The following is a 27,630-nucleotide window of genomic DNA, read 5'->3' as shown; positions in this document are numbered from 1 at the left end:
CAAAATTTGTTTTTATAGTTTTTTTTTCAAATATTTCTTTTTTTTTTTTCAAAATAAAAATTCAAACATTTTATATTTTTGAATGCCAACGGCTGCTAAAGTGCCTATTTCTGTAGCACTGCATTCAATCATTTGATGATCATTCACTTAAAACTAAATTGTTCGCCAATGTCTCTATGTTATATGCGTCAAGTAATGAAGGAACAGTCTTTTATTGGACTATCGTAAAAAAAAAAATATTTTTGTTTGACAATGCAAGGCTCTAAAAAAAACGGATCCGACACCGTCGCAGCAACACTAGCACCAGATTATGCTACCTACCAGCAGAAACGTCCATACACCAGCAACATCATACACCAGCCAAGAGCAGAATATATTGGCGGCTCTACAATCAGTGTTTCTTTTCCAGCAATTTAGTATCACTTCGGACAAACGAAACGTTAGACACGCCAGTCAATTTAAGTTAATTTTATATTTTTTTAGTTCAGTACCGTCGTTGTCGTCGCCGCCGCCGATCATATTTTAAGCAATTTGATGCGCATGTGGCTCATATAAAAATAAATATATATAAAAAAAGTTGAAATATTTAAATATACAAAAAGATATTAGCTAGAAAAATCTTTTAGTGAATTAATTGAAGTTTGATTTTTCGTGTGTGTTTTAAGTGATTTACTGTTTTTAGTACTCTTACATAAGCAATTTTACGAGTTTTTTTTTTGGATTAAAACATTTTTTTTTTTTTCATCAAATCAGCTGAAAAAAGAAACCACATATTTAATTGGTAAATACACACATGCAAAAAAAATATGTACTTATGTATATACAATACTGTTTAAGTAATAAAATGCAAAACAAATGCATTCTACGTGTGAACAAACTCTTCGCAGCATGTTTTCAGTTTTCACCACCAACCAACATATTTTTTATACCGAACCCAAAAAAAAAAAACTCATCAATGGAAAATTTTCTGCAATCAATTTTTGTTTTCTTTCACTCTGGGAGTATCTTCATTTTATTGTCTCTTTCACTCGCTTAAACTTCGACTGAAAATCCGAAACCAGTCTTATTTTAAACTCCTACATTTTTTCTTCTTTGCATTTTGCTTTATCATTCTTCGTATATCTTTTTTCTTTTGGTTTCATTGAAAAAAAAGTAAAAACGTTTCTTTTTTTTTTTTGAAGAAAACAAAAAAAAAACACCTCGTACTGAAATTCAAAAAAAAAAAATATATATAAAATCTGCCACACACTGTTAGGCGCTAGTGTAACGAAGAAACGATGGATTACTTAGTTGGGACTGTGCGTTGAATAGCGAGTTGCGACTGCCCCCGTTTATGCGCCAACTTACACGCGCATTCGTACGGCATACCAATGGATGATGATGTGAGTTGTGTGGTGGTGCATTGTGGCAGCTATGGCTGTGGGGCTTTTGGTTGGGGATTTTTGTTGAGGCATATGAATGGTGGATGAAAAGACGGGTTAGAATGCCCTGGGGGCTCACATACCTACATAAAATGGGAGCATTTGTATAGCTTTGTAATGCTGTCGCAATGTAGATTCACATGTCGCGACAATGGTCGATGGCTTGGTGGCGGCGTCTGTCTGATGGATGAGAGATGAACTAAACGCAGACGATAGTATTTCTGCCGACCACTTCGGCAAGGTTCATTTGCAGAGGAATGTTGGCAAATGATTTTTCGTATTCATATTCCCAATTAAGCTCCCCTATAATATCAAAAGTGGGATATATTCATGTAAAATCTTTATTTTTTTACTGCACCGGAAGAGATCGATCGATTTAGATACCCACATACAAGTATCTATAGATACCTACGAGTCTAATTAAGTGTGGAGGGAAACTTTTATTTTATTTTTTAAATGTTTTTGAAAATGTAAATGGAATACTTAGCATTCTGTTTGATATTTTGACTTTACCTAAAAAAAAAATGTTTCATCAACAAACAAAAATTCGGAAGTAGACTGCAATCAAACTGAATTAAAAAAGTAATTTGCTTTAAACTTGTTAAACAAAATTATATGATTTGCAGCATTGTAATTTTAATTAAGAGCGAAGTTTTCAAACGTCTGTTTATGATGAAATACTATCGTTTTATTTATCTTGATCTAGAATCATATGATTTGGATTTAGGAAAGGTTTCTATGCAAATAATCAAAAACATAGGGAAAAGATCAAAGATAATGTTGTTTTACAATTAATTGTACATTAAATAAGACAAACTGATTAGATTAACAGGTTATATGATATTTTTAGACACCGATTAATTCTATCAACTAGCAATTATTAGAAGCGACTTTATAATTTAAGTTTCTATTTTACTTTTTGATCAGTAATGAGCGGCTCTAACTGGTTATCTATCAAACACACAATTCAATACACTAGCAGCAAGAATAAAACTGAAATACTTATAATTTTTTTTCTCAGAAAAAATGTCCTGGGCGAAAGATAAGTTGTGACCTCTCCTAACAATATGATACAATATGAAATCTGAATGCACAAACGCATCACTGCTTTTGCATCACAATTTTTTGTTTGGAAAGAAAGTACTGCCTTACCTACAAAGCATCACGTTTGTACCAGAAATATTTTTGACGCAAACTTTTAAGGCGTTTATGAACTCAGCCACAATTATAAATTTTTGTTATTAGTCTTCAAAATGTTAAGTTTATCCGAACACAGTAGGTAAATATCTACGGCAATTTATGCTGTGCAAAAAAATTTTAGCGACTTCTTCAAAGCATGTGAAATAAATTCGGTTAAGTTTTTTGAGTTATTTCGTTTTTTTTTTTTAAATACTCGCAATAGAATAAAAGCCAATTTCAATTATCATGTTAAAGTTCATTTAAAACTTTATAAATTAAAAAAAATTACGAGAATGAATCTAATATTTGTTAGTTCGGTAGTGACATGATTTGTAGATCATCATTTAATAAAAACATTGAACATATCTTCTCTCAAGTCATAATTTACTTTAATATCTGCACGTGTATTTCAGTTCAGATATAGTGCGCGGCTGTGACAGAACTGGTTAAATTTTGCGAAAGTAATAAACGGAAACGTGATTCATTGAAGGTCAAAAAATAAAATACCCTTGAACGAATCCTGTTTATATAAAAAAAGTAAGAATGAAGTAAAAAAACATGCGACAACATTTGGATGTAATCTGAAACCGAAATTAGTCACTATTACTGCATGTAATATTTTTTCTTAAAATGCTGTAAACTGATTAATATCTCATTTTAAGTTGTAAAATTGTTTTCTTGAAAAAAAAAAAAAACAACAACATTTTGGGGATTCCAAACATTTTGCCAAAAAGTAGGTGGTCTTATGAACAAGCAGACGCATTTTCTATACTGATTATGAACTCTTTAAACTGAAAATTGTTATTTATAACAACAATTTTTTTCAACAATTTCTTATCAAGTAGTGAGCATTAACAGCGCTTTAACCATGAGAGTAACTCCCATTAGAAAGTTATTATAGGTGAAAGAAATTTCCAATCAAAATTCTTGCAATTTGTATGTGCCACTAGTAGTTCACCCGAACGAAGAAACTTTATGATATTTAGAACTGTAATCAGCCATTTAGAGCTGTTTGGAGAGATTTAATCTGCTGAAGATCTGCAACATTTTGATGTATAATCTCGATCTTTTCTTTTTTTCTATTTGTAACTTGTTTTTAACTTAATCTGATTCTCCTTTAAAAAAAATATTTGAAGTATTCCAACCACTTAGAATTTCAACATAAAGTTGGCTATTAAGATTAGAAATTATTAAGATTAAAGATAATAAATCTAATTAACCAATTTGGAACGAATCTTATGGGTTGATTAATATTATCAGTCAAGTAATTGAAATCAAAAATCAAGTGGATGTTAACATACTTTATAAATATTTTGTTCTACATTTGAAAACCAATACAAAAAATATTTGCACATAAAAGCTTATCGTCTTTGGGATCTCTTAAGTATTTCCTCATTCTAGTTTCAAAATGTCTTTAAATTTACAGATAATGTCAAGTAATATGAATTTGAATTTTGTCAAGTGCGATTTCAACCTAAATTCTGCAAAACACCAATGAAAAAAAATTTGCTTTATTAATAAATTCCGGTTTGGAACTGTTAACGATATCAATATCAGTATCTTGGTTAATGAATAAGAATGCTATTTGAATGCATAAGGTTAGCATAGGTTATCGTTTCATTCTGCCAATATAAATATTGAATGGTTTTCATTGCAAATATGTACATACATATGTATATAGATCATAATATTTGTGTATAAATGTATGCATATATAAATACTTTTATGCCTGAAAGTCAGTGTCGAGGTTTCGCAAAAACAAAATACTTCTCACAGTCAGTAAGTCAGTACAGTTATTTTCTACACAAATGCAATTCTAGAAATAACATCTAGTAGTTGGTAATAAAACATTGACGTTCTTTAAATGGAAATTACCATTTGCAAAGTGCAAACATGACGGAACTCCTTAACACACCCACAAAAATGCTTACACAAGAAATACAAGATGTATTTCGTTCGTATTGTGTACCAATCTATGGTTTGGATAGTTTGTAAATTTAAGTGTACACCTGTGTCGCATTCAATTGAAATTCATTTAAAAATGTAAATTGAAATTTGAAAAAAATAAGTGATTTTTGAAATGATTATACCTATAATTCAGGTTTTTAATTCCATATGATATAGACATAACATTTTTAATATGTTTTAATATCAATTTATAATGAAGACAACATTTTTAACACTTTACAATTTTGAGTTTTGGATATGCTTCAAAATTACATATTTATTTTCTAAATATGTAATTTTAAAGCATATTTAGAAGCCCCCTTAACACCATTTTAAATCCACTGTCCTAAATCTAGATTAAGGTTAACGGAAACGCAGTATAACACAAATTACCACACAATGTAAAAATCAATTAAAATAACGACAAGCTTGATTTTTTTATATTTTTTTGTTGATGACGATTTGGTATAATTTGAACAAAGTAATATATAAAAAAAATTCTAATATTGCATACTTTTTGTTCCGGAAACAAAACATTACGAAAATCAGTAAGCAGTATTTAAAGACTTGACGTTACTATGATGTGTTTTTTTTTTTTTCTAACTGATATTTTAACAGTAAGTTGATGGTTTACGCCAGTAAAACTGATTGACTTTTATTATTAAAAATAACGTAAATAATGTGTACCAAAAAAAAAAAAAATAGAAAAGGTTTGTCTATAACACAAACCGGCAAGATTTTTGACACAGAACAAAAATATACTTTTCTGGAGGTTTCAGGGATTCTGAACTGGAATCTGAAGTTAGAAATATTCTATTGTCCTCCTTTTTTGCAATATAGCCATTATAAAATACAAAAAAAAAAAACGTTTGTAGACTGTTTCTGTGGTTAGGCTTTAATGTGTGGTACATAATTTATTCACGCTTAGTTTATAACGATGAAAAAAACGGTATTTTGCATTTTATAACCGAATGGTATTGCTTACTCAAAAATCATTTTTTTTGTTTGTATATACCACGTTGTTGTAGAAAATGAGTGATTTATATCAATTAATAATCCAACGAATACCTACTTACAGTCTTCAGTGCTTAACCGTTCAATTAGTAACCAGTAAGTGCGGCCCATTAGTACATATCATTTCTTTCATGAATTGATCTTGGAATGCTTAGAACTAAAGAAACGGTTTTCCACAAGTCCTTGATAATATTCTGTTTACAGTGGAAAAATGTATATCTACAATGCAATAGTTTAATAACTCGCTTAAAATGTTTCACCTCAATGCATCTCCTTGGTGTTTTGACAGCCTTTGTGTCCATTTTTTGCATTTACTCGACCTTCATAATTCAAGTTTGCGTATGCGTAGAATTCTTCTTCATTATCTAGTTCTTGTTTCTCAGTATTATTTTATACCAAATAAACTTACCATACCTTCAAAAGAATAATTGAAAAAATAAGTTTTGGTAGACGTCATTAACAATATCTTATTTACTGCCTTCAAAAAAATTATGAATAAAATCTAGAGTACAGGGGTGGAACGAAAAAAGTCGGAAACTTCTTTATAATTGGAAGTCCTATTCAATTAATGCGTATATTATCTCGTTTGCGAAGCGTGCATTGATTTTTTTTTTGTAGTTCAATATTTGTTTTTCCAAAAATTGTTTTATCAGGTAAAAATCCCCGTGACCTTTTTTTTTAAAGAATAATTTATAAAACAACGCAAATTGAATGATGCAATGTTTGTCGGGAACTTCATTATACCAAAATTCGACCTTCTCTTTTTGACTTAATACGCCACGTAGTGTTGCTCTGCTTTTTCCTTCGCCGACTTATTGACACAGTAAGTAGTTTAAATCGATAAAACTCTCGCTATGTGTCATCTTTTGAATGAAAAAAAAAAACATACTTTAAAAGTTGGCCGAAATTATACGATTTGATATTTTTCTACCAACGACATAAGGTTATTAATAAACTTTTCAGTATAGGAGTAATAAAATATGTAGATAGCAAATACTATCTCGTTATTTACATACACATACAAATAATACAAACATTTTGAAAGACTGTTGATGTATTTATGTTTGTTAAGGTTGGTTCACTAAATCCCAGCACAGAATGGCTTAACAAAGTTGAGAGAAACTTTATAAAGCCAAGCCCCTTAAAAATCTCCTTACTCTTTTGATACTCCATGGGATTTAATAGGTATTGTATACTTTTTCATGATCATAGCTCTTAAATTTAGCTATTTTATTTTTCACAAAGAATAGCTTTATGTGGTTAAACTTCTCTTAAAGAGAGCAAAAGTGTTTCATACCAATCACAACACTAACTCAGAAAAAAAAAATTCAAAGCAAAAATTATGAAATATAGAAGTAGGAATTTTATATCTGTACAAACATAGACATATGTATGTATGTATGGATGTGTATGGTACATATATTTAAATAAAATTTAAATAAAAAAAAATCTTCGGTCAATTGCTTTTTGATAGTGAAACAGCATTTGAATTACCATGAACTCAGCAACTTATGAGCTTATGACGCACACGCAAATATTGGCATTCGGGTTTTTGTATTTATTAAATGCGTTGGAATAAATTTCTCTAATGAAGTATGGCATGCTGCAGGTTTGCGATTATGTACCGGTTATATTTTAGAATTTAAAGTAACTACATACATAAATAACTTTGATAGAGTTTTTGTATATTTAGCCAGTTTTGGGTAAAGGTTTTAAGGCACTCATTACTCTCATGATTTATTGTATAATGACATAAATAACTGGAATATTCAAGAAAGTTAACTTAAAAGTTAATTTAAAGAATGCAATATGATTCTTCGCACAAAAATGTGGTAGCCAGTTTTTTAACTGTTCCAATCAAAATCAGTTTAACTTTGAAGAATAAAAATATGTAGAAAGGTATGTATATATAGCTTTATTCCTCTTAATTATTTCACGTGAACTTACTGTTCGGATTCTACAATCCATTTATTTCGTAAGGTAAACGTTTACATAGCAAGCTCTTTTTGCGGGCAGCTTTAAAAAACCGGCACGTTTTCGGGAAAAGAACTTCCTTTTTCGAAAATCTCATATAAATTAATTTCTTATAAACGGACTCGGAGGCAGACAATTTTTCTTGCTCATTAAATTAAATTTCGTACCAAACCAACTTTTTTTGAACGCTTAAAAACCTTAACTATTAATCGGCGTAAAAATCCATAAAGCATAACTTATTTTTAACATCCCGGAAACCTTACTTTTCTATGTGACATCAAACTAAACTTAAGCTTTCATAATTTGGTTATGTCTACATTCCCAAAAATTACTTCAAATCTGTGTGACAGCCTACAAATACCGAATTAAATTTGAGTATTTTGTTTTATCGAAAAAATGCACAACATTTTAAATCTTCTTTTACCCAAGGAAAAAAAAAACTTTTTACGTAGTTTATCAAAGAACCATTAAAAACATCATATTCTTGATAAAAAATAAATTTTATAACATGCCCATTTGCACATTTTAAATATAGGACTCTCAATAAAAAATGCATTTCATAAATATTTCAGCATCTCCGTCCATCCGTCGCCGTTATCACGTCATTGCCATTCAAGCTCAAGAAATTTATTTATATTGGTTGAGGGGATAAATCCCTTCTTCTTCTCTTGGAAAATTTATATATCAATTTTTTTTTTCTTCTTTTTTTTAATTAAATTATGCAAAGCACGCAACTCCACTCGAATTCCACTATTATCGAAATGTCATATTGTACGTTGTCTTTGTCATGCACAACGAAGACTGGACATTAATTTAAAAGAGGACATTCTTACAACAATGTGAATTGTAAATAAATAAGTTTCCAATTCGTATGTCATCAAATGAAAACCACTCAACATAAAATAGGGTGACCATGTTTTTTATACAAAAGAAAATTGAGACTTTTTCGATTCAGTTAAAAATAATATTTGTGGCTATAGACAATTAATTTTCATATTTCTTAAAGGAATACAATACTTTCATATTATTTATAATTTCTTTGCCGCCGGGTACAAAGGGGTTAAGTCACTAAATTGCACTTTCCGGGTTTCGATGAAATAAGAATAACCTCTTTTTTCTCTTTTATTTGGTATCAAAAACATACATTTAGAACAACTCTTTTCTATAAAAATAAAAGGATCCATGCTCAAAAGTTCATCGATTAGCTCAACTTCACATTTTCAGGCAAACTATCAATTATGACTTAACCCGGCGGCAAAGATTTATTTCATAAGACAATGCATGCGTAGTTATTTGTTTTTTGTCATTTCAATTTCTGATCTGCTTGACGCCAAAGCTATACTTATTTCATTATTGTGATTGATTGTGCGCTATTAATTTTTATTGGTTTAATGTTTTGTTTTTGTTTATCAACCAAAAAAAAACAAAACGTAAGCAAAAAAATAATTAATGCTACATATATACATATTTGAAGTGAATACACTTTGTCGACAATTCAGAAAACATCGATCTAGGCTAGGTTAATAAAATTGATAATGTCCAGATATATTCGTCAATAATTAATCGTTGATTTTTTCCTTTTTACTTCTTTACCAAATAAACCTATAAAAATTTGTTGGTATTTGCTGATATTACAACTTTAAGTAAAAATACCAATTTCGTTCATTTTTTTTACAAAATATATTATTCGTAAGTTGGTATCAATTTCGTGCATTTTTTTTTCAAAGAATATTATTCGTAAGTTAGTTTAAGTATCTTAGTCAAATGTAGTATTCTAATAGAGGTTTACTTTAAATTTAAATAGCAGTTATTTTTACTGTTATTTCTTGGATTTCCTATTAACTTTTATGATATACGACACCTAGACTAATATTGTTAGTCCGATAGACTTTAAACTCACAGCATTGGAATTTAAATCCAGCCTTCGCCACCTGTTTTTTAGAGGTACTCCGTTTTTGTAGTATTGAGAAAATATCACTGTCATTAACAGAAAATTGTAGGTCCCCTCCCTTCTTATTATGCATAAGCTCACAGGAATGTTTGAGACTTGTTTATCACAAATTAGTTATGTACATATTTATTTATAGTTAAAAAATTGACATTAATGAAATATAAGCCTCCTATGACAAAATTTTTATTCACGATAGCCACCAACATTTTTTAATTTAGTTTCTTTTTTGCATACGATTGCGTTTTTCAATAATTTCATTATTTCTAACCGACAATTTTATACCCCACTCTAAACATATTTAAGTTTAAAATTATTTTTCTGAAGAATTGTTTTTGTTTCCCCTACACTTTTGTTCTTATAAATTTACCAATAACTAAATAAATCCAAAACTTTTTTCTAAAATGCAATTGGAAACTTATAAATAATAAAAAGAGATATAGTCCAAGCACTTTTATTATTTATTTAACTTAAACATATTCATGGTTTCGTTTTGAATTTGTGGTCATTCTTTTAATATATCTACGTATATTTTACAAACACTTCAGCAAACGGAATCAAATAAAAAAAAAAAAAATGTATTTAATGCCTTATCAATTTTTAATTGCAATCTCTTCCTGTAAACCTATATCGAAATCAAACGTTATTTGACGCCGCGCCACTCAGGCTAAACTAATGAGCACTAGCATTTATGAACTTTATAAGGTCAATGATTGTATACATCGCATCGATTCAACAAGTTCATGTTTTCTCAATGCCAAATTGATCTAAACACACGTCTTAACGTAAATAGGAAACTAAAAGTGCAAATTTTATATTGACTTGCCAGATCGGAAGTGAACAAAAAGAAAATTATAGTAATTGCAAACATTAGTTAGTGAGTAAATCGAGTAATAGATTAATTATTATGAAGTGCTTTGATTTTGCATTCATTTGTCTAGATCACTGATTTGTAATCTTTCCACTTGAAATCGAAAGTTAAAGAAACATGATTATTCAATAAGAATAAAAATAAGTAATTCCTAAATTTTCGAAATGTAATGTTCACATTTTGATAACCCACCCAGCTGTCTTGCTTCTAGTTGACAATAGGTTAAGCTTTCATTTCCAAGGTTTTGTGGTATACATTAATGTTTATGGGTGTTTTCATAAACGTCGGAAATCTGCGTCAGTCCAATCGTCTTTCTGGTTTGCTGCATTAATGAACACACCAATTCTGCAGAATGTTTGCAGGCCTGCGTTGGTACAATTTTCAGCAGTCACTGAGTGTTCATAAACGTCAGAAAAAAAATATAAAAAAATTGCCACAGAATGAGTTTTGTTTAAGCAAAAAAATATTTCTTTTTCAGTTCCCGAAAATATTGTTTTTAATAACACGAAAAATTTGTAAACCGTGTTACATTAGGGTGGCTAAAAAAAAATACTTTCTTTAAAAAAAAAAAAATAATAAAAACACCGAGTAGTTCACATTTAAAACAAATTATCTATGGAAAAAATATTTTTAATTAGGGTGTTCAAGAAAGTTTTTTTATGCGTTTGAAAAAAAAAAATGAATGATAGTGCACAGAAAGTTTGTTAAGTGCGTTTTTGCTATAGTAATATTAAATTCATGCCGAATTAATTAAATTGAATTTGGTTGTATTCCAAGCGTAAATGTTAACTATACCATTTTTCTGAGCCCCCTAATTCGAAAATACCTACCCCAATTTTACATTACATTTCATAAACCATGTTTTACCAACTTTCTCTGCAGTTAAAAATAATTTTTGTAATTAATTTAAAAAAAAAATTTTTTGAACCACCCTAACGGAAATTTTTTTTTCTTCGATGATTTGGTCAAAACAATATCCACGTTGATTTTTTTGGAATTCTTCAAGCAACTGTAAAAGATAACATTTTTTAGAGCCACCCTAATACGAAAAAAATTTAATATAAACTCATTATCTCAAAAAACACGATATCGAAATTTTCTGTGTCATTTAAATTTAAATTTTTCGAAAAATGAAAGAAGAAACATTTTTTGCACCACCCTAATTAATATGTTGCTTTTCATTTTTTTTAACAATATTTAAATTTATTAACAAAAAAAAATCGAATCAAGAGTCAAATAAATTTCTTCTTGAGTTCTGCAGCAATAAAATTTTGGCTACGCAATCTGCCCGATGCTGACGACATACTGACGTTTATGAACAGCAGAACTGCAGTTGGACTAAGTTAGTCCGATCGCAGATCTGACTTTATGAACACGACTAACGCAGGCCTAAGTTAGGCAGACGTTTATGAAAACACCCTATTTCGAATTGACAACTTTTTTATTTTTTACTTTTTCTTATTTTCAAATGCAATTATATTTAGCCCACACCATTTAAGGATCAACCTTCACATTTTCATTTAATTTTATTTAATTAGTATGATTGCTGATAATTGGCTTTTTATTTCGAGTGTGTTCAAAATAAAGATATAAAGACAATTATTGTGAACATGTGTGGTCTAAGTTCGTTCAATTGTACTACTAGCAAAAAATTAATTATTATTGATAGCGATATAGTAATAACAGAAATTTGATTAATATACCCTTTGATTTATAGGAAATGCGGTGTTTTTGAAGTATACATATATATTTTTTTAATGGTTGGTTGTTTTTGTTTCCATGAATTTGAATTTAAATCTTTCAAGTGACTTTTGAATACTGTCCAATCCGATCATTTGCTTTTCCTTCTTTATATAAAAAAAAAATTAACATAATATGCAATTTGCAAAAATAAAAAAAATCTACTGGGAGGTATCATTTTTGGTATCTGTCAATTTTTTGAAAATAAAACGTTTAATTGTTAAAGGATATTTGATATTGAATATAATAAAGATCTTTTTTGTTTTATTTTTATTTCTAAGTCATAGGAGTCATTTTTGAGAAAATATGGTTGGTTACTTTATTTTTTGTCCTAAAAAAAACTACGCTTTAACTGTTTATAAAAACAAACTAACATAACATTATAAGATATCATTGTAATATCACAAATTTGTTAATTTTCGTTTGACTAAACTTGTTCCTCAAAAATTTTAAAGTAACTTAAAAAAACCACAGTCATTTAAAATTAAAGACATTTTGTGTAGACTGAATGCACTCATCTTTAATTCAACGCTCCTGAGCAGACATCATTACCAAGGCCAAAACACAAAAATGTTTACTGTATGTATTTTTTATTTTTCTTAACAATTTTCATTTTTTTAATTTTACTGCATCTCACATTTAAGTTGTGAGTGACAATTTAAAGTTAAAAATGTTTGTTAAAGTTTATAAAAAAAAACTATGTCTGAAACTTTAGTTGATCATGAATGATTTGTGTGTTAAAGGCATGACATATTTTACCAAATCAATTATTTGCTCAAAAAAAAAAAAAAAACAAAAAAAAAACACCCAATAAATGAATCAACTTTTTTATATTAGCTTATCACGCAAACTTTGGTATGTTTTCTGTTCTGTCAATGTCATACGCATTTTATTGAAGGACGAACCTAAATTTAATTTATTCATTTCTAACATGAGATACAAAATTTCATAGATTTAATAAAGAATAAAATTGTATATTTTTATACTTATTGAAACATCTTCTTGAAGGGATGGGCTGAGGTTTTTCTAATTTATTATTATTTAATTTGTTTCATTAAAAGAAAAATATATTTGTAATTATTAGCTATTTATGTATATTTTTGTTTATTTCTGATGAGTGAATAAATACGCTCAATGAATATCATACTCTTTTCTATTTGTTTAAACAAACAAATACAAATCTTTTCACTTGTTCAGGTAAAAAGCAAGCGTTTTTAAAAATAAATCTTGAAAATTCTATTTTTATTTATTTTTTTTTTAATATACACACAAAATTTGGCATTGATTTGCAAAATAAAAAAAAAAAGGTGTAATTCACTAAACAAAATAAGTTTTAATTCAAATGTTCGTACTTCTGTAAAATATACAATGTATACATATATTTGAGTTATTTTTGACGACCAAATTAAAAATCATTGTAAAAATAAACTAAACGTGCATTTTATTGAATTTATTCCACAAAGGCTGTATATTATAGGGGCCCGTAAAATGGGGCTTTTGAAAAATCATTGTGCAATTTGAGAATGAATATTGTGTTCTTCAAAAAAGGTATAATATAATGCGTTTTTTTACACAAAGCTTTTTTTTGGAATATTAATCAATACAAAAATTACTTGAATACTTTTTAAATGATTAATATGTGTTTAAAGTAAGACAAATTTTAAGTGCGTCCAAAATGCACAAGTTATTACATTTCGAATGATAATATTTTTCTTAAAATTGAAAAATGTTTATTGACTTATATTTCCGCCCGTGTGCTTGTTTTTTCATTTGCATTTTACAAAGAGGTGGAAAGTAATGACACTTGTTAACAAACGGCCTAGATCTATTTTTTTTATTTTTCAAAAATAACAGACGCAATGCGATGAGAAAGAATGAAAACATAATATTGATTTGATTTTTTAAACTCATATTTTCTTATTCATAATTTTGTGATCTTTAAAATATTTTAAATAATTAATAATCTATCATTATTATTACTCAATCTAAATAAAATAGAGTAAAGTTGAGCTCGTGAAAATGGCTCATTTAGTATAATAACAACTTTTTAAATTCACATTTAGGTAAGTTTGTTCCAAAAAAATATTTTGCTTTCTATCTATATTTTACTGCAAAATCTAGAACTCACTTGTCACTTGTTTTATACTTTTACAATAGCGTAAAAAAAATGTCTGCCCAAAAGTCTCTTTAGTGAAAATTATTTGGTATCCTTGTATAGATTGTATTTTATCAACATTACTTACATATAAGCTCGTAAATTTTTTTTTAGTATTTCTTCGCAATGTCGAGGCAATTTGCCAAGGGCCTAAGATGACGTCTAAAAATAATTCCGAACAGAATTTTTATCCAGTACATTTCCGAACTACAATTATTTGTAATTTGATGCATTTTGCCTTTAGCATTTTTTTTTTTCATTTTGACTTTACTTTCTAAGTTCTAGAAATGTTTCCAATTTAATTGGATCCATCTTTTTTTTAACTTTTGTTGATAAGTGATTCTTTTTAAGTTTGACAGGAAACATTTCTTATTTGATCTACAACTTCATTCTTTTTTTTAAACTGCTCAGCATAGTTAACAGTAAACAAATATCATTTGCAATAAATAATTAAAACAGTTAAATTTAAACAATATAATCGATCGGCGAGCAATAATTACATGTTTTAATGATACAAAATTGAACATATTGTTGTTTACTTTACTAAAAGGATAAATTCAACTAAATTCTTCAATGTCATTTGTGAGTCAAACCAAAATAGCTCATTGAGTTCGCGTGCTCGAGTTTTCTATGTCTCAGTCTTAAATTACTACGATAAAACTTTCTTTATTTTCCTTTTGAAGTAGCTAGAACATAGTTTGTTTATTAAAATAAAATAAAAAAAAAATAAACGTGAATCCCTTTACGAGAAGCAAGACCATAACATAATATTTATTGAAGATACCAACAGCCAACAAAGAAAAATCTATTTTATTTAAGTTTTAGTCCTTTATTCTCTTTAAGTATGTATATATTTTTATACGAAGAGAAATTTTCTGCAGCATTTTATTTGCGCTTTCGTCTATTTATATGCATTTTTAGCCAAAAATAACTCGGGCCAAAAGTAAGACACCATTGAGCTGAATGACGAAATTATTGTGTTTTCGTCTAGCAGCACAAACTGGGCTGTCGAATGGAGTATATTATTTGAAGAATTATACACGCCACTTATTTTTTGTAGTTTGTGTAATATTTTCCAAAGTCAAATCACACATTAACTCAAATAAAATATTTTTTTTTTAGTTTTGTTTGGAATATACATTTTTTAGTGCATTTTCTTTCTTTTGGTGTACTCCGGGTTTTTGTCTTTAAGATTTTGACGTTTTTTTTGTCAAGGCTATTCTTTTTTTGCCGCTTAATATAGAAGTAATTTTTTTTCTTGATAGGCTATTTTGACTCTTTTTATTTGCTTTTTTTTACACCGATAGTTATTTGTTTATCAGTGACTGACTATCAGTGAGCTCTTTTATGCAATTGTTACCAGTGCGTTCCGTACTTTAATTTGTTTGAGCGTTAAGTCAATGATAAAGAAGTTAACTTCTAACGCGTGCACATGGGACATGCACTTTATTTTTCAAAAAAAAGGAGTTTTTTGCTTTTTTGAAAACAGCAAAAAATGGGAAAAAAATAGTAAATCAATAGCTGTGTTTGTTTTGGCATGGCTCTAAGTATCTGCAATTGGCGTTAACATGCATTACAAAAAAAATGCAGCTTCCGATAGTAAGCTTAACTACTGCGGATAGAATTTTGACGAAGTGTACCTATATACGTTTTCCTTTCTCTTGGTGCATGCATATACATTATTGTTCAGTGTTGATATTTGGGAAATCCTACTGCGGATAACTTTGCCAAAGAAAAAAAAAAAACCAAATATGATATACAATAAAGAAGCTTACAACATTGAAACTTGACGGATAATGGGTTCAATACATTATTTCGTTGAGAAAAAAAGTTTTTATTACACGTTTTTGTACAGGTTTTTTTTAGTACAGGAAATTTTAGAAAATATTTATATACTAGTTAAATTTGATGCGTATGTTTCATTCAAATCAAGAATTGTGTTTTTTTTTTGGAAAAATATATCAATATAAAACGTTTAAAAAATGGAAAAAAAAAGCTATACCAACAATAAGTTTTAAAAAAATATTCTGAATAAAACAACTACTGAATGTTATCTTCTTCGTTGGCTACAGGTCTTATTTTGAGGAAGATAACATTCATTAAATAAAGAAAGGCCACGTAATAAGGGAAAATTTAAAACAAGTACTTTTCCATTCAGCTTCCCATCAGGAATATTCTAACATCAGCACTTTTATCAACAACCCTGTTTTATTTTATTTTTGTTTGACGACTACCCTGATCCGAAATGGTGCTGATAAATCTAGCGCCGCACCCCCACTTTTATATTATATCAAAGAAAATTACTTTCGCTCTTATTCTCTGTCCCACCCATAAGAACACACTAAAAACAACGCAACACTTTCATTTAGCTCAGTTCATTTGGTTCATTATGGACGAATAGGCAGAGGAATTTTTTGTTTGTGCAACCATAATAATAAAACAAATAAAAAATATTTTTTTAAATAAAATACAAAAACTGAAAATACATGGCTTCGAAGATGTTGGGTTCACACAAATTAAGCATTAAAAACTATTCTAACCCAATTTTTTTTTTTCTTTTTTATTTGTTTTAGCAATTAAAATTGTAATGTGTGATGCTTGAAAAAAGGGAAATTTATCGCAAGTGGAAAAAAATAAGGAATAATAATAATAATTTTATTTTCAAATAAATATTAAAAATAAAGTGTAGTAATATTATAGAGGTGTAAATATAAAAAATATAACCGTTATCAAATAAAAAAAAAAAAACTAGAAAAATAAATTTAAAACAATATCAAGTGCATGAAAACAATTCTGATGGAAACAACACCAGCACTAACGGTACCAATTAGAATTCCCTTGAGCGAGAACTTCTCCTCATCTACTATTGGTCAACCGCAATTCGGCTGCTCTGCCGACAGTGGGGTCATCACCCGAAAAACGTCTAGCCAAAGTCTACACACTCGCAGTACATCTGGATCGTTGTGTTTACGACCACAAAGATGCAGTACTCTACGATTACCCTATAAACTCTTGTCACAGGACAGTGGCATTGATAGTGTTGCTGACGTCAATTGTGGTGGCAGTGAGAACGATTTAAAATGTCGAACAGGACGATCCTCGACGGTGTCGTCATCAACAGAATCCCTCGGAACGAGTTCCTCGTCAGGGACTTCGTCAGGCAAGGTTTCAGAATGCATAAGCAGTATCCTGCCCGTAGATTTAGAATTACTGCCACCTGTAAAGGAAGGATATGCAACTGGGGAAGGCACCATAGATGCAGTCAGAGCTGCTGCTGTTCCTTTAAGACAAACAACAAAGTTAAGAACGAATACGATCACTGCAGCAGTAGTTGTGGAGGATAAAATTGATGAAGTCGTCCTAGAGGACGACGATACAATTTTTGAAACTTCCATTAATAATTTGAAAAGCAACCAAGGAGTTACCGCTGCTGACTCTGCATCAGGTCAGCCGGTTAGAGAAGGCTTCCAAAAGGCCGATGACATTGAATTGTTCTTTCCAATTTTTAAGAACGCCGACGAACCAATGATCGATGCGAAATTGATCAATAAAAAAGATGGTTTGCAGGACACAATGTATTATTTGGACGAATTTGGTAGTCCGAAATTGCGAGAGAAATACGCACGTAAAGAGCGCCAAAGGGCAATGAAAAAACAAAAGAAAAAGAAGACCAAAAAATTAGCTCATAAAACAAATAAAGTTCCTTGTGTTGTTGTTGTAGCAACAGATAATGGCGAAGAGGAGGATGTTAATGTTGATGTTGTGGAAGATGATAAAGAAAAACAAAATTGTGATAATAGACACTTAAGTGAAAGTAGTATTAAGAGTAGGGTATCTAAGGATGAAGCAGATGATGAAACTGAGGATAGTGACAATAATTGTGATGAATCGGAGGAGAAGATGACGAGCAGTAATACAACGTCATCTTGTGTCAGTTGGACAAAGGTTTTTTCGAAATTTCGTAATATTTTGGGTAGGTTGTAATGCTCAGAAACTTAAATATACATAAATATTCCCTTATTTATTTTTATTATACATGATCTATCACAGAATCTATCTATCGGTATTCTCTTTTAATAAAATAAACCATTTTCAAGATACATAATAGATTGAAGAATTTCGAAAACGATAGTTTCTGCTATGATTGTAGTATCTAATAAAACACAACATAATTAATTTTTCTTCGTATTTTCTTTTCCAGGTAAGTGCGCAACTGGTAATGAAAATTCACTTATTTTACAAACGGACCAAGGTAAGAAGCAAGAGTTATACATATATTTATTTATCAAATTCTATAATAAAAGAAACTAAAAATTTAACAAGAATAACAGATCTATTGGAATACTAGGAGTGTTTTTTTGTTTTTGTGAATTTCATACATGTACTAAACAAATCGTCGAAACTAACACAAGAAAACAGTCAAAGCAAGAACATAAACTTTTTGTTTGCGAAATTTTAGTTTTTGAAAGCTTGAAGTACAAGAAAATATAGATAACCACAGATCCCGCTTTGTTTTTTTTTTTCTCAAATGCAATACAATTTGATACAAATTTTATTTTGTAAAAATTGTAAAAAAAAAAAAAAAAAAACAAAACAAGTGTAAAAATACTTTATTTTCCAGGCTTTCAATTTTATAGAGATGTTAAAGTGTGATAGTTAAAGAGTGCTAAGTTTTCGTCCGCTTAGAGTGAAAAACAGCTAACTCCAATTTTAAAATCTTTACACAAATATTAAAAAAGAAAATATTTCTAAATGTTTAAATAAATCCAAAACAATATAAAATTATTCTTTAGATTTTAGATTAGAAACGAAAAATAATTTGATAACATTTCAATCTTTTTGTATTTTAAATCAATTTTTTAAATCATTTTTATGTGAAGTTAACAAGTGGCAGTAAGCAGGTTTAAACTCTAAGCCAACGATATAATTTTCTAATGATATATATTTAATTTATAAAAATGATAATGTATGGTAATGACTAATTGCTATTTTAATGTTAAACCTTCTATTTCAAAGAAATCATAGTAAAAATTATTTTTTGAACTAAATTTTAGCTATAGTAAATCCTAGTAAAAACAATAACCTAGTGTTCTCAAATGGAAAATAAATCCAATGTATCCATTGTTTAAAATTGAATGCAAACACTCACTGCGAGTACCAAAATTTTAAACAAAACATCATTTCCTTAAGTTATCATTTAGGTTATCGGCATGTTGCAATGACAAAAACAATAATGTAATTTCTGAGAAATGTAAACTTTTTTTAAATTTTAAACCAATAACCAGATTTTAAAATTTTTTAATGTTTCTTTTTTTCGTCGAAGAACTGAACAAAAAAAAAGGAAAATCAAAATATTGATCTTGTTAAGAACCTATGTATATATTTCACTTTGGAAAATAATTCCTGAAGTTCTTAAATTCTCTTATGATAAAAATTAAATATTCGGGGTTTTCGTTTTTAGCATTTAAAACAATGACTCAAATGTCTTAACTATTTAATGAAGCGCTGTCGTTCAGATAATGTCCCATCTAAGTTATACATATGGCCTAAATCGTACTTGGGATTTATGTTCCAGGAACCAGAAGTATCCGAATTATCGATTTTTGTACATATAACCATCTTTACAGTAATAATAAATCGACAATGTTTATAAAACAAAGAAGGGAGGGAGGAAAGTCTCGATAGGTTGGAAAATATGTTCCAAACTGAATTTGGGTCTTATATCCAATTCAAGTAAAGCATAACTCATAAAAATGAAAATCCATGCGCCTGAACTGAACCAAAATTCCATGTGCGAGTATACGAACTGAACCGCTTAGCATGTGTGGATTTCTCAGAATTGAATAAAAACAAGTGAGTGAATTTAGTTTCAAAAACAGACAATACGAACAAGCAGTTATTGTTTTTTTTTCGGTAACATAAAGCCAAATAATCTTTCTCTAAAAGGCTTTATGACTTTCAGCAAGGTTTTGGATTCAAGCCTATACATTTTCAGCGATATTGCTTCTAGCGAGAAGTTTACTAAGAAGAAAATTGTAGATTTTTGTAGCAAATGGTATGCATTCGTTAATTTCTAAACAATGTTGTTATTCCTTTGTTTTGTAACTGATTCAGTATTCTAAAAAAATACCAAATCGCACAGACATACGATAGGGCTAGTTTCAGAATATATCTGTTTTCTTTCAAGTAGGTTACTGAAAACTTGTACATACATACTTGTTGTTTTTTCATGTTTTAAATAAAAATAAACTTCAAATTAAATTTTATACAAGTATTTAAGTTGTCGTCTGATAATTATGGGCTATGACTCCTTCATTGTTTTTAGCTAGTCAGCTACGAAAGAAACAAAATGTTTAAAATTTCTTTACCTGATTTACACTGCTTTCAAATTTTGAAAGTAGAATTTCGTTACTGTGCAAAGTATACTATAAATAAGTAAAGTAATCAGTGGGATATCAGTGGTATCATGTTTGACGTAATGTTTTGCAAATCTGTTTTGCTGTTTTTATATTGGCCTAAATTTAAAAACAAATCACATGACTATGATGCTAAAGAATTTGAGAATTATTTATTGTTTTTCTCGAGCCAAAGTTGTTTACTTGAGACAGACACGCCTCTTAAATAAAATTAAGAAACAAAAAAAAGTTTTTTTTTCGTAAGTTAAGTATCAGATATTTTCATTGACAACGAGCCCCATTTACCGAAAATATCACTAAAAGTTTCCAAAAATAGTCACAGATACATAAATATATGTAAATGTATGAAGAAAATAACACAAAAAATCTTTGCTCTTCTTATTTGTTTTTAATTGAGACTTTCTTTTAAATTTATTTAATTTTGCAAAAAATAAACAAAAAAAAACTTGCGTAGTAATATGTGTTTTTTTTTTGTTTATATGTCATTTTGTTTATTTTTATTTGTTGCCTACAAAATATTTCTGCACGAACACAATAAATGCAATAATATAAAATTATCATTTAATAAGCAATGACGCGCATGATAACCTTTAACTAGGCTCTCGTTGTAATCTTATCACTCGAAGTGATGTGTAATATTTGGAAAATTTTAAAAGTAAATTTGTTATTTACATTAATACTAAACATACAAATTCTATTTTAATAAATCAATTAAAGTATGTACATTAGGGTGGGTCAAAAAAAAAATCGAAATTCGTTTTTTTGATTTGGTACCTCGAAAACTCGATTGCTAGACTCACCAAATATGAGCTCTTTATCTTAATGGGAAGGTCCTCCGCTTTTCAATTTTCCATTTTTACATCAAGCTTCTACAAAAAAAAATATTTTTTTTATTAATTGAATTTTTAGCCAATTTTTTTACATATTCTTGTAGAAAATTGAACGCTCTACAAAAAAAAGTTAAATACACTTTTTTGAATTATCTAACCGTTTAGTAGATATTTGAGGTCAAAAATCGAGAAAATCTTTAAAAATTTGTTTTTTGTTCTTAATTTTGTAACAAATTGAAAAATTATAATAATCAAACGCGCATGACATATTCTTGTTGGAAACAGATTGCTCCACAAAAAAGGTCCAATTAACTTTTATTATTAATCTAACCATTTGAAAGATATTCGAGGTCAAAGTTAAACAAAAATATAAAAACTTTTTTTACTTTTCAAAATTTTCTACTTCACTGAAAAGTCATTATTATTAAATTAGTAGGATGGATTATTGTAAGGGCTTAAATGTTCTACAAAAAAGTCCTCGGTTCTTATGTTTCCTATGCATTGCGACTTGGAAGCGAATATCTTCTAAACAATTAAAGCAACCAATTTGAGGCCTAGGACTTTTTTGTAGAACATTTAAGCCCCTACAATAATCCATCTTACTAATTTAATAATAATGACTTTTCAGTGAATTAGAAAATTTTGAAAAGTAAAAAAAGTTTTTACTTTTCTACGTTTTTGAAGAATATTACAAAATAAATGAAGTCTAATGGACCGATTCATAAAAAAAAATACATGCAACTTAATGTAAATTTATTTACATATTTAAATTTGTACTTAAACTTTTTTTGCTTTAAACTCACCAAATACATATCATATAAAGTGTAAATATCGATTTACTTAATATAAAATGATATTTAAGTACAGATAGAAAAGATATCATAGAAAACAAAATTCCGAATGGCCTCAGTCCTCAGAAAAATGAAAACCTTCTGAAAAGATTCTGCAGGCAGAATTGTTATGTCCTTTGAGATGTCCTCGGACTAAAGCCAAATATTCATTGGGTATTCCTAGTGATAAAATTAAGTTGTATTTATAACAAAACCCACAAAGCATAAACAAATAAACTGCTTAATTGTAGTTTACAGTTGGAAACGACCACAACTTGGCTCAAACTCTAAAGTTAGGCTAAATTTTGGAGAGAATTTGGTATGGAAATTAAAATTTAGTATTAAATTTAAGAGACAGCTTAAATTTAGCTCGATCAGCGTACTAGGAGTTTTAACTGGTATAATCTAAAATTGATCTTGTAGCTAAATTTAGCGTGATCTGCATACTAGGTTTTAAGTCAAAATTTGTTCAAAGTGTTTCAAATTTTAAGTCGCCATTAAAAAAATCTATTTTTAATGTCGACTTTAAATATAATTGAGAGTAAATAAGAACAGAAATTGTTGAGTCCAACCGCGCGTCAAAGCAATCAATCGAGAACAAAAATGACAGATGTTAGCTCGGTGTATGTGCTCACAAAAAACAAAACTGTTGAAGAATAAGAAACTAAAAATAAACGCACTTTTAATTAATACAGTTCCGAAAATGTGCTAAGTTTCTTAAAAAACACCTTTTATTCAAAAATATTAGTTCAATACGCGTCAACTCTGAAAACAAACATTATCAAAAAAAATCACTTACGTAGACACTTGAAGTTTTAAACAACTCCTTAAAACTTTTTCATAAAACATAAAATGACATTTCAAAGTTTTATCATAATTCATAATAATTCTATAAAAACAAATACATAATATTTCATAAAGAATATTTTCCAGTAAAAAATTTGCGCTCAAGACTTCTGACAAAAAATTAAAAAAAAACAATATCCAAATGAAAACGTTTCCTGTCTTAGACCAGCGCAGTAAGTATGTTCTCTATTACTATTCCGATAGATTGCCTGTTTTTTTTTTTTTGTTTATTTTATTGAAAAAATCAAAAGAAATATATCAACAATAAAATATTATTTGTGATGATATATTCACGTCTCTTTCGCGTGAGACTGCTGATTTAGCACATTTTATCACACGCTCTTTATTATAAGACTCGATCTAATTGAAAAATAATAAACACGTTATTGTGACGCAGATTTTCAGGTGTATTGTCAAATGAAAAAGCAGTCAAAAGGTGTTCTGTAACTGGATCAGTTCGATTTTCAAGCAAATTTTATTGCTTTTTCTTGTTGACATATACCATTTTTTTTTTAATTTTTTGTTATTTCTTAGTGTAGTAGATTTGTCATTCAAATGCAATTGAATGTATTGCGGTGTGTATATGAAATGGTTTGCCAACTGTTTATGTGCAAGAAAAAGAGAAAAGGTATTTGTTTCCAATTTCTTTATACAAAAGATGTGTTCGTGTACTTCGTTAAGATGTTATATATTTCGTTAAGTTTTCGCCTTACATTTGCTATCCCGCGGGAGATTAATAAAATTCACCATCTGACATTACATGTGTACAAGAAAATATTGTTTCGTTAATATTCGTTGACATTGTTGGTGTGTGGTATCAACAAAAGTGCGTATATTCGATAGAAAACCATAAATCAAAAGTTATATTAATCTTTTAAATGTTCCCTAGCAGCTCCATAAGCTTACTAACACTTTAAATACTATAAATAATGCCTAGTGTTTTAACATTATTCTGTTTCTCTAATTGACCATTGATAATACAGTCTGATCTTTTATCTTTTCCTATAGAATTGAATAATAATGTTGAAAAATAACTTATCCAATTTTTTTTATCTCGTACGCTATTTTGACACAAATTAATTAAAAGTTCGAAGTTTTAGTAAAACTCAATTTTTAGTTTTAATTTTACTTTAGCACCCAGAACAAAAATCAAAAATACCAATACCTTTGATGGGCTTTAGACTTTTGGTGTCGTGTCAAAATATTCAAGGCAAATCTACAAAAAAAATGGCTTTTATGTGATACCGGCCATCAGTCTATTAGCCTGTGCGTCAAATACTATTTAAAATTTTCTCAAAAACGACTTTTACAATTTTGATTAATCTTTACGTGTATTCTCAAAGTAATAAGAAAACTAACATTTTTGGTTGTTTCTCAAAAAATCGATAAACGGAAAGATAATGGTTACTTGTTATTGGTATAGGTCGTAACGCCTGAAAATATTAAGTTCAAAATTTCTTGTTTATAGGTTTGAAAATATTCCAAAATGATCATTAAATTAAATAAATAACTTAACCAAAAAGTAACATCTTTAATGTTTAGAGAATATATTAAAGCTATGAAAAACAAGACACAGAACGTACTAAGTATCATTTATTTACTTTAAAAATTTAATTCAGATCTAAATTTAACCAGTTATGTGACATTGGGATTCATTGTGTCTAAAATAAGAACAAAAATTATTATAAAATTTATACATTTTATTTAATTTTTTGGGGTTTGCCATCTTGTGTAAGCACTGCTGTTTTTAATATAAATATTTGCTTTATTTGACACTTGTCTTAAAGAACATAAGCAAAAACAGAAAATGAATGATATCTGATATGTTTACAATCATTTTTTAAATCCACTCTGTTTCTCACATTGTGGTTTTTAGTTTTAAACAAAAATTATCTTTTTTATTCAATAGTTTCTCCTAGTTTAGGAATAAAATAAGAAATTTATGAATTAAGAATAAAAAAAAAATCAACAGTATGCATGCCCTGAATATGATTCATGCAAAATGAAACGTGTTAAACTTAAATTATATCTTAAGAATATTCTAGAATACAACTGGAAGTTGGTAATTTTGCTGCAGCTTTTCAATCACTGAACAAATAATCAACAGTAAAATTTACAATATTCACTAAAAATTTATAATTCATAACATTAAAATTTAATTATATCATCAAAAAACTTCTAATTATATTTCTTAAATTATACAAAACAGCATATAAAACATCAAATAAGATTCTAAAAATTTCCATTCCAAGATCCTTTGTTGAATTTGTTTTTTTTTTTTTAATAACAAAAACATTGCAAAAATTATTGTATAAGAATTGTAAACAAGATAAGGATTTTATAAGTATAATATAAATTGCATTTGCAGCAAAAATATTTGTGCAATAAATTGTTTTCTTGTTGTGTTCTTTCAAATACAATTTCTTTCATTATTTATTTACTTGCTAAGAAATCTAGGTTTGTAAACATACCTATATTTCTACTTTAATTGGTTTATACATTTTTGTTTATTTCATCATTATAATCTGAAGGAGATGAATTTTATTGATTCAATTTTTGTGTAGTTATTTCCATTTTCCTCATTATATTCAAATTTTTTCATGTTAATCAAATTATCATTAAAGTGTTAAACTTAAATGTTATTTTTAAAATCTATTTCAAGAGTATATTCTGAAGAGTATTTCAGTTATTGTTTGTTGATGTTTTTTTTTATTCAATGTAAATATGGACTGAACATTTAGCAAAGAAATTCATATCAGTTGTTAATGGAGTATCTTTAAGCAAATTATAATTGCTTTCTAAATGAATTTGTTTAAATCTAGCTATTTGTACGAGTAGGTGTATATTTTTAAACAAATTGTATGGCTTATGAGATTTTGCGCTAGACAAGATGACGCTGAATGCATTCGAAAATTGAAAATTCATCAAAAAGTACTAATGTAGAAACTTGATAATTTTTTTTTTATAAAACTTAAGTATATAATAAAATACATTGAATATTTTAATTTGTATATTCCTTCGAAATAGGTACCTTTTGTATGGGATTCGACGTGATGAATGTACACCACGCTGAATGGTCAGTTTGTTGCGCTCAGTTTTCGATAACTCAGCCACAAAATTCAACGAAACTCATGTCTGTAATTTTTTTAAGCTAAATATTTCATTTCAAACAAAAGCAGAGCGTTTTTACATTCAACATAGTTGTAATTCTAAGACATGATCTGTATACTTTCTACTAATTTTCCAGAGCAATTTGCAATTTAAAAACTTTTACAAAGGTTGTTCTTATATATTGTATAAGCCTTATAATGACTAAATGGCCTTAAAAAAAAAAAAAAAAAAAACAAGGTACATTCCACCGTTACGTTAAAACAAATCCACTATATTGTATGGAGGTTCAAGAGGTTATGTTTCAGGAAATCTATAAATTTTGAAATTATAATGTCTGAAGAATTATTGTTAGCCTACATTTTCCAAATTAAGTTAAAACGATCTCTTAATATTTGTGTAAATATATAAAAATGTTTACTTGTCATTTACGGAAAAAACTTCCGTTTTTCTTTGGCACACACCATAAAAACTTTAGTAGTTTTGTCATTTCTGTAATATGTACCTAATAACTGTCTCCTTAGCAAAAAAAAAAAAATATTTATTTCATTTGATCAAAATTATAAAAAATTTCAAATTTTAGTTGGTTATATAAGTGAAATTTACTGGATTAAAATAGAACTTAAAAAAGAAATTCCAACATTATTCATCTTTTACTAGCATAAGACCATAAAATTTTTGTTTCAAAAAGATTTTCTTCTATAAAAAAAATATTGCTAACGTTAAGAGAATAATATGTATTTAACTTAATTTAAATCTAAAACAAATAAATAAACAGCGCCAATAAATTTTGTTTTCTTTTAATGACTTTCTCATAACATCTGGGAATGTTTTTTTTTTACATGAACCTATATAAAATATATTGAAAAAAAAAAAATACATTGACCTGTACTCTATGATTGCAATCCAATTCGAAATCATCTAAAAAAAATACCTTCTGTCGAGGTTTCTGAATGCTCTTGAACTGTTTCCTAAAAAATAAAGTGCACTTAAAGGCTGCAAGTACCTACTTGCTATGACTGAGTAACTGAGTTAAAAAAAAAAATTCGAATTGAGGTTTAGTGGATTATACCTTGAACTTCTTCAGTTTCAATCATTTTTTTCTTAGAGCCGATTTTTCAATCCTCTAATAAACAATCAGTTAACTGTGCGACGAATAAAGTTATTAGACTCATAAACAATTAGATAACAACATTGAATTTTTCTACCACCCAGTTAGCTATTCTACAGAATAACAAAAAAAAAAAGTCCAATTCAAACATTTTCAAAATTAAACGTCATTTTTATTTATAATTGTTTTTGTTTTATCAAAATTTCTTTCAAAACAGCTTTTACAATTGGCACATTAGAA

At 28.2% G+C, this 27,630-nt stretch overlaps 1 protein-coding gene across 6 annotated transcripts in view; it reads left to right on the top strand.

Moving 5' to 3' along the window:
• Nucleotides 1–415: 415 nt before the first annotated feature.
• LOC129911058 (protein kinase shaggy-like) overlaps nt 416–27,630 on the top strand; it is a 50,423-nt gene continuing 23,208 nt past the window's right edge. The window contains exons 1-3 of one of the 6 annotated variants that reach the window (XM_055988712.1): nt 416–781; nt 16,823–18,222; nt 18,451–18,501. In XM_055988712.1, coding sequence (XP_055844687.1) covers nt 17,031–18,222; nt 18,451–18,501 — 1,243 coding nt within the window. In that variant the 5' untranslated portion in view covers nt 416–781; nt 16,823–17,030. The remainder of the gene's footprint in view (nt 782–16,822; nt 18,223–18,450; nt 18,502–27,630) is intronic. The other 5 variants (XM_055988707.1, XM_055988708.1, XM_055988710.1 and 2 more) reach the window with 5 other exon arrangements.

The sequence above is a fragment of the Episyrphus balteatus genome, chromosome 2, assembly GCF_945859705.1.
Source record: "Episyrphus balteatus chromosome 2, idEpiBalt1.1, whole genome shotgun sequence".
Classification (NCBI taxonomy): domain Eukaryota; kingdom Metazoa; phylum Arthropoda; class Insecta; order Diptera; family Syrphidae; genus Episyrphus; species Episyrphus balteatus.
The sequence above is the reverse complement of the archived record's forward strand: the minus strand, read 5'-3'. Positions and strand labels throughout refer to the sequence as shown.